The 16,921-nt window shown below is 44.0% G+C and overlaps 1 protein-coding gene and 1 long non-coding RNA gene across 4 annotated transcripts in view; one reads left to right on the plus strand and one right to left on the minus strand.

Moving 5' to 3' along the window:
• Positions 1-2,659: 2,659 nt before the first annotated feature.
• On the minus strand, positions 2,660-4,226 carry LOC138844917 (uncharacterized). Its single transcript, XR_011381339.1, has 2 exons — positions 4,081-4,226; positions 2,660-3,055 (listed from the first exon to the last, which is right to left on the minus strand). It is a non-coding gene; the product is annotated as an uncharacterized lncRNA (long non-coding RNA).
• Positions 3,574-16,921, plus strand: part of SLC44A1 (solute carrier family 44 member 1) — a 226,879-nt gene continuing 213,531 nt past the window's right edge. For all 3 annotated transcript variants that reach the window (XM_051855994.2, XM_051855997.2, XM_051855996.2), the window contains exon 1: positions 3,574-3,753. In XM_051855994.2, coding sequence (XP_051711954.2) covers positions 3,718-3,753 — 36 coding nt within the window. In that variant the 5' untranslated portion in view covers positions 3,574-3,717. The remainder of the gene's footprint in view (positions 3,754-16,921) is intronic.

The following is a 16,921-nucleotide window of genomic DNA, read 5'->3' on the forward strand; positions in this document are numbered from 1 at the left end:
AGCCACTCCTACCTCTCTGTAATGAATGAACAGTTACAGTCCTTGGTTACAATCAGTTTTCGCTTTCGGAGTGTCTCCCAGGGGTGGTAAGGGAATGCTCAGAGGAGGAGGTTGTGAGGTGGATCTGGCAGCTGGGGCTCTGTTGAAGTGACTATGCTCTTGTGGGATGCGGCTGTGAACACAGTATGTGCTTCAATGTAAATAACACAGTCAAAGCACCAAATGCCACAGTGTTTAAATTAGACAACTATTCTGAGCAGCTATAGACACACTCACGTTATAAATGCATTTATATTGCTGTTACCGAAAAACCTGAACTTACGTAAACAATGAGTCAGGTTTTATGAAAATCATTACAAAGTTCAGCGTTTCCACGCCGTGAATGGCCAGCACCAAGCCCTTCATCTGAAGCTGGAAACCCTGAAATTCATATGGCCAATTATGTAATACTAGACCATTGGGAAACGCTTCTGGCTGGCTCAGCTGGTGATCTGATTTTACCCTGCACCACCAAGATTGATAGACCTCATAATTTTATCCTGGTTAGTGCAGATGCTGTTCTTACATAAGTTCTTGAAAAACTCCCTTTATCCAGAAGAAAAAGAAATAAAAACCTACACTCTTCTAAAGGGATTTGCCCTGATGACATCTCAAGGTGGTAAGATCAGTACCCTGAGTACTGGCTAGAGAAAAAAAAAAAAAACAAAAAAAACAAAAAAAACCTCTTTCCTGTTTTCTAAATTCTCTGTAGCTTAATTTCATTGAATGCTGTGTATACTTGTTTACAAGAAAGAGTGAAAAGGAACTATAATTTGCCCCCTTCGAAATCACTCCTTTTATGAGGCTTCTTGGGGCATGAGAGGGATAGTAAAGAGACTGGATCTTACAAGGCACAGAGTATAAATGCAGGGCCTTTAGCTTCTCTCATGCTACTGACTCTACTGACAGGGAGGTATAATTTTAAAACATCACATTCATATGCATGTATGATGCATACATACATAATTAGCATACTTACAAGGCATCTTGCAGAACTTTAGAACTCCTAGTTCTATTAACCCTTCAAGGGAAAATTGGATTTCAGATCTGTCAAGCACAGTGAAATGTGTCCCCTTTCAAGGATATGCACCCATCATCCATGTCTAGGAAAGAGAGCTCCCAAAAAGTAAACTACATTTTTATGAAGCAGTCTGTTCCGGATTTATCTGCTTCTACAGTTCTAATTACAAAATAAGCACTAGCTACTACGTGGACAACTGCACTCACCAAAAAGATTTTTATAATCTGGGAGAGATGCTTCCATACTGACTCTGCTAAGAGAAACAGCTCCCCTTTCCTTGATTATAAAAAAGGAAGACAGATGGCTTCTTGTTTAAGACTGTAATTTTACTTTCAGCCTCCTCCCTCAGTTAAAAACAAGATGTACTTTTCTGGCTTTGAGAGGAAATCTCAAGGGAAGGATTTTTATTCCTGGATGCATTGAATAATTCAACAAACAGTTGAGAGAGCTGAGGGAGATACAAAAGAGAAAATACTTTCCCTTGTTCTCAGGGAGTTTATAATCTACTTGTGAACCACAGCCATTACATTTTTATTTCTTCACTTCTATTTAACGGCCTGATGGTCACCAGCAAAACACTTAGGACTCCTCAGCCCTGTGGTATGGGGGGCCCTCTGATCCTACTGGGAGACAGGCAGAGTGCAAAAGAACGGACGCTCTCCAAGTGGTACTAGAGTGCTTCCTGACCTTCCAGCTGTGCCCTTACCAATCTAATCTGGACAACAACCCGCTGCAGTTATCCTTGTTACCAGCATTTCAAAGGGGAGGAGAAGGAGGTTTAGAGAAGTCACTCATTCGCAGTCCACAGACCCAGGAAATGGTCTTGGTGCCCACCAACTAGGAATTCTCTCCTGGCCTTTTCTCTGATTGACCTCAGGCTCGCATCCCAACCTGGCTTTGCTTAGATTCCCTTTCAATGCCCATGAAGTCAACTCTTGTGATTTTTCTTGACCTTCGAGGCTGAGTAGTCTCTACAACTTGCTAGCTTTTATTTGGCCAGTTGCTCATTCCAGAGTCTCACTCCCTTGCATCTTTACAAATCGTTTCTTTTCTTTTCTAACCGTTGTATCTTTCAGACATTTTTGGCAAGATGAAATGAGACACGAAGCTGCTTATAATGGTCTTTGGGATGCAGTTCTGTTAATATTAAACAGCCTCTTTCAGTTTCTTTCCTGCCACCTTTAAACTGTTCTCATCTCATACTACTTCTTTAAGAATTTATTTATTTTCATCTTTTTATTCAAAAGGCAGAGAGACAAACACAAACAGACTTTCCATCAACTGCTTCAATCCCCAAATGCCTGCAACAGCTGGGGTTGGGCCAGGCGCAGCCAGGGGTCAGGAACTCACTCAACCCAGGTCTCCCACAGGACTGTCAAAGACCCAAGTATTTGGGCCAACACCTGCTGCCTCCTAGGGACTGGAATCAGGAGCAGAGCCAAGACTCCAACCTAGACATGGGACGCGTGTGTCCGAAGCGACTCTGAACCACTGGGCCAAAAGCCAGCCTCGCACGGCGTTTCTAGGGATGCTTTGGGGGATGGAACATTTTTTTAGGTAGTGGCCATGTCTAGTAGCTTCAGGGAAGACAGCAGGAACTTTTGTTTTCACCTCTTTATTCTCATTGCTTTTAAGTTACTGGAACTTAGTATCTTCTCAGTAAACATTTTTAGTATGAATGAAATGAATGAACCCACTTACTGGGTTTTGTGAACGCTCCTGTATAAGAAAGCTTAGTTCACACTCCATACTCTTTTGACTCTAGAGCCTGGAAAACTTTTTGGCTTTTTTCCCCATTTCCGGTTGGTTCTTCATTTCAATTTCAAACTTGAGTGCGTTTCATTTAACTCTTGTCCCCTTGAAGGTTCAGTTTTCACATCGGCAAAATGGGGCAATGGCAACGAATGCTTGTTTCTGTTCCTCTATCACCCATTCCTTCTCCAGGGCAGGTTTATGCTGGACGCGTTCCTCTGGATACAAAAGCAGCCAACAACGCTGCAAGAGACCATCAAGTTTCCCAGCTGTGTATTCACCAGGGGAGAAGGAGAAGCTCCGTGTGCCTCCACGGTCCGGAAGCAACCCGGCCCCATTTCGGCAGCGAGCCTGCCCGGTCCTTGGGCGCCTCAGCCCCAGACGCCCTCTCGCCCCGAGGCAATCCTCAGCCTCGGTGCCACCGCGAAATGGGCCCGGCGCCGCGCAGGCTCCGACGCGCGCCCAAGGGTCCGGCCTCGTGCTGGCTGCCGCCGCCCTGCCGCCCGCGCGGCGCTGCACTGGGGGCGGGGAGTCTGATGGGAGACGCGCGCGGCGCTGAGGAGGCGGCGGCCCGGGAGAGGGAGCGGGAGAGGGACTGGGCGCGGGAGGCGGGAGGCGGGGGACAGGGGGAGGCGCCGCCGCCGCCGCCGCCGCCCGCCCCTTTCCGCTGGGAAGCAGCTGCAGCAGCAGGAGCGGAGCAGGAGCCGCGCAGCCGCCGCCGCCGGGGGATGTGGCCGGCGCCTGCCCCGAGCCGCGCCGCCTCCTGAGTGCCCGCCGCCGCCGCCAAACCGTCAAGCCGTGCGGGGCCAGGCCGCGCCCTCCCCGGGCGCCCGCCGGCTCGCATGCCGAGGGGCTCCGGGGCGTAGCTGCGCCCGGCGCCGCCTCCGGGCTCCCCCGGCCCCGCCATGGGCTGCTGCAGCTCCGCCTCCTCCGCCGCGCAGGTGAGGGGCGCCCGCCTCCCGGCCGCCCGCCCGGATGCCTCCCCCGCGCTGCGCCTCGCTGTCGGGCGCCCGACGCTTCTTGCTGCCCCGGCTGCCCTCAGCGCCCCGTGCGCTCCCGAGACCCCCATCCCGGCTCTCCCGCCTTCAGGCGCCCCCGCCGGGCCCCCCGCGCGCGCCCTCTGCATCTCCGGCCCCTTCCCGACTTGGCCTCCCAGGCACACCTGAGCGGCGCGTCCCGCTCGCCGCAGGTAGAGGCGACGCGGGCGCCTCCTCTCCGCCCCAGAGGGCAGCGCTTCCCTGTCCCCCGGGCCCTGCTCCCCTTCCCACCTCGCCCTCCGCTGACTCTTTTCTGTGCACCCCCAGCTTGGGCGCGTTCCCTCCGGGTTCCAGTTTCTGCTCCATCGTATATGTTGTCCCTTCCCTCCTGCCAGCCGCCCCCGGCCGGGTTCAAGTACTCCAGGGTCCCGGAGCCCTGCCCCGGCCCGCTTCCCGGTCCCATCCCCCCTTTGTGCCTTGACCCCGGGCACCGCGGCCTCTTCGCACCGGAGGCCCCTGCGGGAGCGCGGGCACTGGGCTGGGGAGCAGATTGGGCACCTGGTGGGTGACGGGAGCGTTGCGGAAACTCCCTCTTTGTTGCCAGTGTAACAGGAGGAAGAGGTGCCGAATTTAGTTTTTCTGTGGGCACTGGCTGAATGTTGTCGCGGAGGGCTCGGATGCAGAGATTTCGCCCAGCTCCTACCCTGCCCCCATCCAAATTTCGGCAGCCTCCTTCCCTCTTTGCGATCCGAGCCCTTAACCTGGGTGGAAATGTTTATAGACAACTGTCTAAGGATCAAACGTAATGGAACTTGACTGCTGGCCACTAATAACTGAGAGGACCTGTTTGTAAATTACCTAATTTACTGGATTAGTGAGTGTATTTACAAATACGATAAAAAGCCATCAGGAATACTGCATCAAACTGAGTGCTGGTGGTGTATGAAAAATAGGCTCTAACAACGCCTGCGATGTCATCGCCACAGTTTCATTAGCGTAGAATTTGACTGTGGTCTGCGATCTGTTTGTTTTGAGGGGGAGAAAGGGGCTCTTGTTTTTAGGAATAAAGGCTGGTTGTTTTGGGTGAAGAAAAATGCTAGTTTGGGGGGAACATTCCTCCAGAGATCTAGCATCTGTGATAATGCCAGAAGTGTTTTGCTGCTGCTCACCGACTATATATAACTCAGTTTTAAATAACCTGCATACTTGTTCTGAAAATCCAAGATCTGTTAGAAAATGACTAGCATTGCAGATGAATGGAGGGCCTTTATGTTTTGTGAGATCTCCCTCCTGTCTGTCCAGTTCTTAGCCTCGCTGGTTTACTTAGTTAAATATTCCTATTCAGTTGGAATCGCAAGGAAAAACTGCATGTGGTGGTTTAGGCAGCAGGGGCTTGCTCTAGGTTTTCCTGTTAACATATAAAGGTGCAGAATCACACTCACCTTTCAGTTGGTTCTGAATCTAGGGGGAGGGATGTACTTGGGTGCTGTACATCTAATATTTAGTTAAGTCTCATTTTCACCAGAAAGGTGTATTTCATATTTACCTTTCAGAATTGGGTTACTTTTTACATCTTGTTTTGGTGGTGAAATGCCTTTAAGATAGGAAAGTATCGATAGTTTATGGATGGCTTCTCCAGTGCGTGAATAATTAAATTTGGGAGGGATGGATGCCACAGCAGAGCTCTGCTTTAATAACAGGTAGTGTCTGAAAAAAGCATTTGTCGGTCTCCTGCTTTTCACAATGCTGTCACATATGTTTTCTTTGCTTTTTTTCTTCCTCTCCTATCCAGTTTCCTTCATACCATGTTCCACAGACAAGACCCTTGTCATGCACCCAAGGGGTGCCTTTTTATTTATTTATTTATTTTGTCGTGGATTCCTATAACCAATCAGCAACTGTCACATGCCTTTGAGTTCAGCTTTAGGGACTTGTACTCAGTGGAGCATTGAAGAGTAGGCTTTCTGCCAAAGGGCTGGTCATCATTTTTTTTTTTTTTTCTTATTTGAGATTTTAGGCATTGTTCATTTGTGAAGTTTTACTGTCTGCTGGCATTTTAAAGCCCCTTTTCCTAGCAACACCAATTTTAGATACTATTGTATCTGTCTGTGTGGTATAGAAACAAAAGAGGGAGTAACTTTAAATCTAGATGCATGCCTTGTGGTCATGTGGAGCCTGCCTTGGGGGCCTCAAATGTCTTTTCAGTCAGTATGTGTTTCACAAACCTTGTCTCCTGGATTTTAAGCTGCTTGAGTATAGCGACCCCTTTTGTTTTCCTCATCTTTGTATATACTACAATGCCTCACTGCACTTTGTACATAATAATTGATCAGTAATAGTCACTGAATAAAATCAATGCTGTTTAGAACATTTGGCTGGCAAGTGACATTGAATGTGAATCTACTGTTTCTTTTCCATAGACTGTTAGGTGAATCTCACTAAGTCATCCTCTTTGAAACCCAAACTGGAACTGCTTTAAGTTAACATTTACCTGCCTTTCCCACATCATTCCTATTCTATCCATGGTACCATCAGCTTGCAAAGTTGAGTAGGTTTTTCCCTTTCTCCTGATGCCTGGCTCAATGTGTCTATGTTAGGTGGAGTGGGGGCTGTCACACCTTTAAAAGAGCTTGTCTGCAAACTCTAATGAGAACCTGCATAGCACATCACAACATACTTCAAGGAAATCTGCAGTCCAGCCTAGCTTTTCCCAGCAGTGTCGGCAGCAAATATAAAGCCTGGCAGGTTTTATCCATGTAAATAAACTAGGGAGTGACTTTTGGAATAAAATGTATTTTCACTTAAAGTCTCTTGCTGTGTTGTAGACTTCTAAACTTTTATCTTTTGTAACCTGTCCTGGTGTTAATTTCATTTTCTTGGCAGTGTCTGGATATCATGATTTCCCATCAAAATAATTATCCTGCTTTAGGATTTAGATGAGGGAAAAGTGTCATTCCCTGCTAGTATTTCATTGTGAAGGAGGAGTTATTGGCAAAGCAATTTGTGCTGTATCAGGTATGTACATGTAAGAATCTCAGAATGAGCATCTAGTGAGGCAGGTCTTAACTCTTAATTATTTTTTTTTAATTAGTGACCATTATAAGTTATTTACTGATACTAGTAGTAATTGCTCAAAACAAGCCAATACATGAGAGCCTTTGCCTAAAGTCTTTTTGAAGGGAATATAAAAGTAAGATAGTCTTGAGTTACTTTTTACAGCACTAATCCTCCCTAAGACTCTTAAAATTTATTCCCATCCCTCCGTAATTCGTGTGTTTGGTTATAACCTGGCATAATTTCTATTCTTGTAATGTTAAACTTCAAAGTTCACTTGTAAATCTTCAGATTTATTAAATGTTCTTTTCCATCGACAAACCAGTTTAAATTCAGGAAGCTCCTGAAAGATTACTTAGCAAATTGCCGTAAGTCTTTGTCGTTAATGGCTAGATCATTATTTCTCACAGTGGTGCTTTGGAGGCCAGGAGATTCTGCAAGTGCCCTGGAGTTCTGTGTCCTTCAGTTGTAACCTTAGAAATTGTGAAGGGGATTGAGGAGAATCTTCGTGGTTGAACAAACTGCCCCCTTTTATGTCTGATTTTAGGAGACTTGTCCACTGTTGTGTTCCATGATCTTCTATTGAGAGCTGGCTAAGTAGCTGTGTTTCCCTAGTTTTTGTGGTTTGTTTTGAGAGTCATGAGAAACAATCAGAAGTGGTTCACGAATACTGGCTAGTCCATGAACTGTGCCATCACAGAATTTTAATGATACTGTAGTCTATATCTGCTTTGTGTTATTTGAAGTTGAGTGGTAAAAACGAAATTTGAAGAATGTAGTGGGAACTACCCACAGGGACTAAGTTGTTCAATTAAAATGTGACCTGCAAAGTAAACTTGCCGTCAATAGCTGCAGTAAAAAGTCATGGCATGAAGATGATCGTTATTTCTTCTGTAAACTATGCTGTTGGCATAGATGAGCCACTCTTCAAAATATGTAAATCAAAAGCTAATGTCCAAATTGGCTGGAAAATAATGTAGAAATGTCAGTACACTTTGTATAGCAGTTTTTACAGTCATTTTCATATTTTAATCTACATTAAATAAATCTGATTTTCCTTCCATTTTACATTTGAATATCGGAGGTTAAGAAACTTGGCTGAAGTTACAGAGCTGCTTAGATGCAAACTTCAGCTCAGGTCTTCTGAATCTGCACTCTGCGTCTCTTTTGATGTTCACATGTGTGGTTCCTAAATATATTTTTTTAAAGATTTATTAATTTATTTGAAGTAAGAGTGACACAAGGACAAGGGTGGGGAGAGAGAGAGAGAGAGAGAGAAGAAAAAGGAAAGGAAAGAAAGATCTTCAATCTGTTAATTCATTTCCCATAGGCCTGCAACAGCTCAGCGTGTGTCACACTGAAGCCAGGAGCCTGTAACTCCATCAGGGTATCCCATATGGGTGGCAGGAACCCAAGTTCTTGGGCCATGAGCCCAAGAAGCTTGATCAGGAGCAGAGTAGGAGGGTCTTGAATTGGCCCTCCAATATGGGATGGGAGGCTCCTAAGCAGTGGCTTAACCTGCTGCACCGCAGTACTCCCACCCCTACCCTCCTGCCCCACAATCTTAAATTAGCTCACTTTCTTTAGAAAAGGTCCATTCAATAAAATATTGGCATTAAAGTATTACTGAGTTAAATTTTATGCCACAGTTTTCTTACAGTTACCATCTTATGTCTTGGGAAGATAATGGATAATTGGTTAACAGCATTTTTCCATGCTACAGCCCCCTGCTCCCAAACTACAGTTTTGAAACACAGGCTTGAATTTGGGGGAGTTTAGGGGATATTAGAGATAAACCAGTTCTATTATATCACTTTTCTGTTGATCCAGACTAGAGTTTAGAAACATAAAGTCATCTGTGGTCAGAGAGAGATGTTCCGAAGGAGTCGGGAACAGAAAAATATTTAGTCTGTTACCTCTGGCTCTTACTGTTAATTCCTAATTTCTCGGTTTCTTTCTTAACTGTGGCTGTGCATTGGGATATCTTGGAGAGGTTTGTATTAACTGATGCCTAGGTCCCACTCCCAGAGGCTCTGATCTAGTTGGCTCAGGGTGCTGTCTGGACTTCACATTTTTTGAAGTTCCCACGGTGATTATCTTGTGTCACCAAAACTGAGAACCCCCATTCCTTACACTTCCTCTAGGTAATTTTATCTCCTGTGGTTTCAGTTACAGTCTGTATGCTGCCAGTTCCCAGACTCATTTACTGAGTGGAAACAAACCTTGTCCTACCTCTGATCCTTATATCCAATTGATTGCTTAGCACTGACACTAGAATATCAGGTAGACAGCTCAGTTGTGCATGTCAAAAACTGAAAACTCAAAATTTGTAAACATACCCACATCTTTTCAAGTATCTCTGGCTCAATGAAGGATAACCAGCGTCCTGTGGAAACTCGAAACCTGATTCGTTTAGGGAACCTGCCTTTCATTCTTCAAATAGAGTCACCACCTCTTGCCTCTTTACCTTCTTAACTGTACTGCCAACGCTCTGGTCCAAGCCTGTGTCATCTCCAGCCTGTACCTTGGTTACAGATCTCCCTGTATTCATTCATGCTGTCTTCTCATCTTCCTCCCATACCACAGTGTTAGTGATCTTTGAAAAATCCGGACCTGATCGTGTCCTTCTCCTACTCAAAATCCTTCAATGGTTTCTGATTGCTCTTAGCACAAAGACTAGCATTCCCCAAGCCTGACCAGTGAGACCGTGTGTAGGCTGGTCTTCATCTCTCCACAGCATCATCTTGTGCCATACTTCCCTTTACTCTTCATGCTTCAACCTGGCAGGTTCTTCAGCAGTCTTCTGCCTTTCTCTTTTAGGGCTTTTGCAAATGTTATTCATTTATCTAGGAAGCTTTTACTTTTCTCCCTTTGATTACTTTAAGTTTCAACCTAAAAGTCACTTCCTTAGAAAAGCTTCTCTTATCCTTCAGAGCCATATCGCCTTATTAATTTCTCAGAGTCTTATGTGTTTTCCCTTGGAGCACTTAAGCAGTAAGCAAATAATTATCTGGTTAACGTCTGGGTCGGAAGTTGGCAAGCCACAGCCCATGGGCCAAATCAGACTTACTACCTACCCATTTTTGCATAGATTGTAAGCTCAGGGTGATATTTCTATCTTCAAATGGTTAACATAAATCAAAAGAATATTATTTTATGAGAAACATATTTAATACATTTTATTGAGGATTATATGAAATGAATTTCATCATCTACAAATAAAGTTTTTTGGGGACCTAGCCATACTCATTCATTTACCTATTTATTGTCTGTTTCTCTGTTCACACTGTAGTAGCAGAGCTGAGTAGTCATGATAGAGCCCTTATGTGTTGCACGCATCAGTGGTTACTCTGGGGCTCTACAGAGACTGTTTACTGACTTCTCTACACTGAGTTGAAGAGGAGAGGGACCATGTCTCCTTTGTTCATTGCTATTAATTCTCTGTGCTTTGCTAGTAGGTACTCATGAAATATTTGAATTAACACATATTTTCCTTCTGTGGATGGGTGTGGATGAATATTTACCTTAGCAACATTTTTTTTTAAATTTAAAGCAAGAAAATTCTTAAAGGACAAATTCTTCTTTAGGAGAAGATTCTCAACAGCATTTTCAGCTTTGCTGAAGAAGGTATACATCTTAGGTGTGAAACAAGAATACTTAAAGAGGTATACATTACCAGATCAAGGTGGGCGGGAGAGGGCTAGTCCACTCCCAGAGTGGGCTAGTTGGGCTTAGAATGCTGGTGTTTTTATTATAGCAGGCGTAGCAGAGGAGACTTTATGAGTAGAGTTATAAAGAAAAAGTGTTTGAGCTGGTGAAAACTTAAGTCATTAATGAGTTAGGCATTGTTATCTCCACTGTGGGAATTCAGTCTGTGAAGGTAGTTAAAGCTTTTGATACGGTAATATTTCTTCCCTTTAAGTACTTTTTGTTTTCTCATAGCATGCTTTTCCAATTTTGAATTTGTGCATTGTATCTAATTCGGTAATTTTTAAGAGGTTATTTTTAAAGGACATTTGCATTTTCCATATATTTTAATATTCTCAGTTGGGGGAGGGATCAGTTTTGTTCCCCTTGGTGGACAGCTTTCTAATTTCATAATAGTTGTATAATAGGATTTACTTAATTGGTAAATTGCTGGAATTTATTTCTTGTGTAAATATTACACCTTTTAGCTGTTCTGTGTAACATCTCACAACCATATATTTGGACATTTATTTAGTAGGGAAGCTCTTAAAAGTAATTGTTTCAATTTCTAAGGTTTCTGGCATGCTGAAAATTGTTTAATGGGAGTGTTTGACTTCTGTATACATTTCTGTAATGTAAAATGAAGAAAGCATCAAGAAGATGGAAAAATTGGAGAAAGGGTGATTAAGATGTTTAAGTAGCAGTGAAAGTATTAAAGTTTGCTTTATTTTGTTCGTTGTGATAATAGGATGATGATGATGATCTTGTAAGATTCTTCATTATGAGCCACTTAGAATGTTTCAACTATAGGGGAAAAAATCCTTCTTATACCCAAATAGCTAAAACATTAAGGAAAATTAATTATCTTTTGTTAAATGAAACAGTAGGGTGACTTCCAGGTTGTTAGTTCAGTGATTTGGTGATGCTGGAAGTGACCTAAGTTCTGTCTTTGTTTCTCTTTTGTCATTTTAAGGAAGGTGCCTTTTTCTCACTTTACTCCCTTGGGAGCCCAAGATGGCTGTGGCCCTCCTGACCATCTTCTGCTGAACTGACGCTCTTCAGTGGTTTGCTTTTAATAGGAAGTGGAGAGGGCTGCTTACTCATCCCTTTACAAGGGCCAGGAATAAGGAGGCAAAGGACCCTGTAATTTGTTTAACTAACCAGGATCTCCCTCTGAGTCACGTAGCGGGTGGGGCAACATGAGAACAAAAGTAGGACTTTGCCAGCAAGGCAGAAGGGAGGAGGATGGTGGCTGTGTTGGCAGCCAATAATATCTGCTACATAGTTTTGCTGTTTTCTTCTGCCTGTAAAATCACACTTCCACAGTGTTTCTTAACGTTCTGTTTATAGCTCTGTTGTAAACTTCTCATGGTTCCTTGTTGGAAGTCACTGAGAACCTTGGGGTTAATAGAACTCTCCTCCTTTAGCTCCCATTTCCTTTACTACCTCTTCGGAATTCTCACTTCCGTCTGTTTATTGAATTAGTATTCAGTGTTTCTTTTTTTTTTTTCTTTAAGATTTATGTATTTATTTTGAAAGAGTGACAGAGAGAAAGGGAGAGACACAGAGATAGATCTTCCATCTGCTTGTTCACTCCCTAGATGGCCCAATGGCCAGTGATAGGTCAGACCCAAGCCAGGAGCCTGGTGCCTCATTCGGGTCTCCCACGAAGGGCCATCTTCCACTGCTTTTCCCAGGCACACTAGCAGGGAGCTGGATTGGAAGTGAAGCACCTGGGACTCGACCCAGTGCCTGCATGGGATACAGGCGGCACGGGCGGCGGCTTTACCCACTGTGACACCACGCTGGCATCTCAGTGTTTCTTTTTACTTTTCTCCTCTTCCCTAAAATTTTTGTTTTCCTTCCAATTCTTCCAACCCCCTGATAAACCTAAGGAGCTATCATTCTGAATAGGATCTATGAGAGTAAGGGGCAGAGAGAATACCTCATTTTCTTTTTTTTTCCTGTGCAACATTCATTGACACTATAATTTAGAATATTGCTGTGTTAAAAAGAGCTCTTAAAGTATACATCTCTGCACTAAAATAATTTACAGAAAGGAAAATACTAAACTAATGTGTAAATATTTTTAAGCTGGCTAATCAAATTAAAGCAGAGTTCTCCTTGCCCCCCCCCCTCTTATTAAGTTTATTTTTGTTTATTTACAGGGAGCTCCCATCCACTGGTTCACTCCCTAAATATGCACAATGGTCGGGGCTGAGCTGGGGCCAACTCCAGGAGTCAGGCACTCCATCTGGGTGTCTTAGGTGGATGGTGGGAACCCAAGTACTTGGGCCATCATCCGCTGTCTCTGAGGCACATTAGCAGGACGCTGGATTGGAAGTGAGCCAAGCCTTGATCCTAGGCACTCTCATATGGGATGTGGGCATTCCAGGTCCTTCAGTTTCTTCGGCTATAAACCAGAAATAATAATAAAACCTTTCTCATAGGCTTATAGCAGAATGTAGGGCCTATGAAAATTTCTCAGAAATTATGGTATTAATGTAAACTAGATTTCTCAGATAAAGTCCTGTGTTTCAGTTTTGGAAAAGGGATTCTGATTTCCACATATTTTGAACACTTTTTTTTTGGCAGAGTTAGACAGGTCTTCCTTCCGTTGGTTCACCCCCCAAATGGCCGCTACAGCTGGCACGCTGCGCAGATCCAAAGCCAGGAGCCAGGTGCTTCCTCCTGGTCTCCCATGCAGGTGCAAGGCCCAAGCACTTGGGCCATCCTCCACTGCCTTCCCCGGGCCACAGCAGAGAGCTGGACTGGAAGAGGAGCAACCAGGACAGAACTGGCGCCCCAGCCGGGACTAGAACCTGGAGTACCGGCGCTGTAGGCGGAGGATTAGCCTAGTGAGCCGCAGCGCCTGCCATCCAAATATTTTGAATTACACCAATAAGATGAGTACCAAGAAGTGAAGTAAGCCGCAGTAACCGAGAGGCTATTTTGAGTGATTAGGATGTCAGAGAAAGGGGAAACCAAGAAAGGATGGGATAGTTGGGCAGTGTCCTTCCTGAAAATGGCTGTGGCTCTGCCCTAGAAGACAGATCTAGGAGGAAGCTGGGCTAAAGAAGCGGGCATCCTAGTGGAAAGAAACAATGTGATCCCAGGAAAGAAGCAGACAGTGCCTTGCTGCCTGGCAGTCAGTGTGGAAAGGAGACCTGACCAGAGAAGAGAGGAAATGTTAAGTGAATGGAAACAGGCAGCCACAGAGAGGTTTTCAGAATGGGCTAAGGAAGATTAATTTGACAGCATGCCTGTACCTGAGTGGGGGGAATGGAAGGCAGAGGCGACCCAGGAAGCTGTTCAGTGACTCAGACTAAACAGTGTAAACAGGAAACAGAAAAAAGACATTATGAGGTTGAAATAGAACAGACTTGGGACCAGAATTATGGTGCAGTGAGCTAACCTGCTGCCTGCAGGCATCCTGAATTGGAGTGCCAGTTTGAGTCCCAGCTGCTCTGCTTCCATTCCAGCTCCTTGCTAGTTTATATGGGAAGGCAGTGGAGGATGACCTAAGTACTTCAGCCCCTACCACCCACATGGGAGACCCAGATGGAGTTCTAAGCTCCTGGTTTTGGTCAGAGGAGCCATTGAGGCTATTTGGGGGGTGTAAATCAGCAGATGGAACCTTTCTCTCTCTCTCTCTCTCTCTTACCCTTTAAGTAAATTAAATCTTTTTTATAAATAAAAGAAAATAGACTTTTTTTTAAAAAACATTTTATTTATTTGAAAGAATTACAGAGGGAGGTAGAAACAGAGAGAGATAGAGAGGGAGAGAGAGATATCTTCCATCTGCTGGTTCACTCCCCAGATGGCCACAATGGCTGGAGCTGAGCTGTTCTGAAGCCAGGAGCTAGGAGCTACTTCCAGGTGTCCCACGTGGGTGCAGGGATCAAGGATTTGGGCCATCCTCCACTGCTTTCTCAGGTGCATTAGCAGGGAGCTGGATCGGAAGTGGAGCTGCCAGGACTCATAGGACCCTGGCATTGCAGGCCAGGACTTTAAACCTGCTGCGGCACAGCACTGGCCCCGAGAAATAGACTTTTCTTACTTAATCTGGACATGTGGCATGAAGGAGAGGGATAGAACAAGCTCTGGATGTCATACGTTGGGAGAAGGGCATGGGAGTTGACATGGGTTTTGTTTGGACTGAGGTGAGGGGATACTGACATTAATAACTCCACATAGTGTTCTCCATAGGCAGTTGAGGACCTAGAACTAGATTTCAGAAAATGCCGTAAGTCATGAACAGAGAAGAAATGCTTTCATTATGATTGGTCTCCATGGGGAATTAGAGAACACTGACTATAAGGACGTGCAGGGAAGAGAGAGAAGTAGTCATTTCTGAGACTTTACCATGTGGCCAGCTCTGGGCTGAGTGCTTTCTATATGTTTCTCATTCTCGCGACTCTGAGATGGATACTAGTGTTTACCCCATTTTACAGATGAAAACCTGAAGCTCAGAACAGTTAGGTGGCTTGTGCCCGATTGCCCATGTAGTTGAAGCCTGGGAGTGTTTCCAAGCCTGTGTATTTCTTTCTGCATTGCCTACCCTCTGCTGTGCTGAGAACCGCTATGTTTTGGGGGTATATTGATTATACCTTAGGTATCATTTTTTGTCATTTAAATTCACAGACTATATGTGCTGTTTATGTTCCCTTTAAAGTGTCTGTGTGGATTAGTTTCAAGTCAGTGCGCCTTAAATTAGAGGTCATGTTATGACAATTTAGAGCCAAATTCAATGTAATTTAAACTTAAGACTTTAGGGACTAGTGGTGACCATGCATTCCTCTTGGGCCCTCCTGCATGTTTTTCCAGGAACTTAAGGCTGTCTTGGCAACAAGTGCACTAAATGTCCAGTTGCGTCATGTCCTTATAATTCACTGGTTCTTGAAAATTCTGGTTTCAATGAGACGTGTATATGTTCAGTCAGTTTTTGGAGACTTTGCCTCTGAAAGGGTTAATATAATAGATGCTAATATTATTTAATATTGAGTTTCAATGAGGCTCTGGAGAGTAGTAAGACAAGAAGGGCTGAAGGAGGTGGCAACAATGAAGTTAACTCCCAGCACAGATGATTAGAATGCACATTAGGGTAGAATTACAGAGGCAGAGATTCTTCCCGCCAGGGCAAAAACTGGCATTTTTTTCCACTAAACTTGACTTTAAAAACTCAAGCACATTTAAGAGTGTTTTCCCTTGCTAGGCCCTGGAATTTTCTCAAGTATATTTTGCATGTTATTTTGTATTTTTATATTAATTCTGAAAACATTGTATTGAAATATATCAAGTTTTAAAGTCTAGCATATTAAATGTATTTTGAAACCAGCTATACTTTTCATCTAGAAATGCATTTTAGAATATGCTACTGATGATTGAAGCAGATTTCTGTTATGGCATTTTGGAAATAATACTTTAATAAGACACTTCATTTTATTTGAGAAGTATATTTGATCAATGTTTCTCTTGAGTGAGTAACAAGCAGATGGAGCAGAGAGCCTTCTGGGTGAGAAAGGACCTGCTACTTAACCAGGCTCTGTGCTTTGGCAGCTTGTGCTCTGCCTGCTGTCCTGTTCAAAGATATAAATGTTTTCTATGTCATATTACCGTAATCTGGAGCTTCCCCAAGTAGTGCTCCCAAAACACCAGGACTGGCAAAGTGGACCTCCAGAAAAGGGTTCTGAAAAGCTTGGGAAGTCCTTGCTCAGCTCATACTACCCCTTAACCACTGCCTTTCTTTTGAAAAGTCACAATGCACATTGATTAAGGGATCACTTCCATACCCACCCTCAAAAAAGTAGTTTCAATTTTATTAACAGACCTTTATTAGATTTAACTCTTCTTCACACGTTTTTGTTCATTAGATCAGGAACTACTTTCCTGCAGAGTACACTTTAAGAAACACCACTTGAAATGTTTCTCAATTCCATTCTCCTAAGTGACAACAGAAATGAGTGCAGGGAAAACAGAAGCACCATGGATCTGTTGGATCTGGTAACTCCTCAGTAGCATGCACCCAGCAGATTTCAGACCAGGTTTCAGCCCATCACACACATTAACATGTTCCTCTTTAAAATACTGACCAAATGTTGTAAATACACTTGAAGTCAGCCAAGTGTATGACAGTTTCAAGCCTTTCATGTGCATCATGCTTTCTCAGATTAGTGATTTGAGATCTCCAAGGGAAATAAATAAGGGAAGCTGCTAATAAGCCCACTGGCCATTAGCAAGAGAGGGAACCAGCCACCTGTCCTTGTGGATTTTTTGAAGTCTGCTGCAGACATGCTAAGGGTAACTGTAGTTATGGAATCCAGAGATGGAACCTGCTGATCAAATGGTGACTGCCATTGTTGGAGAAAGATAGATCCTCAATAAATGTTTG

Source organism: Oryctolagus cuniculus, chromosome 1 (genome assembly GCF_964237555.1).
Source record: "Oryctolagus cuniculus chromosome 1, mOryCun1.1, whole genome shotgun sequence".
Taxonomy (NCBI): Eukaryota; Metazoa; Chordata; class Mammalia; order Lagomorpha; family Leporidae; genus Oryctolagus; species Oryctolagus cuniculus.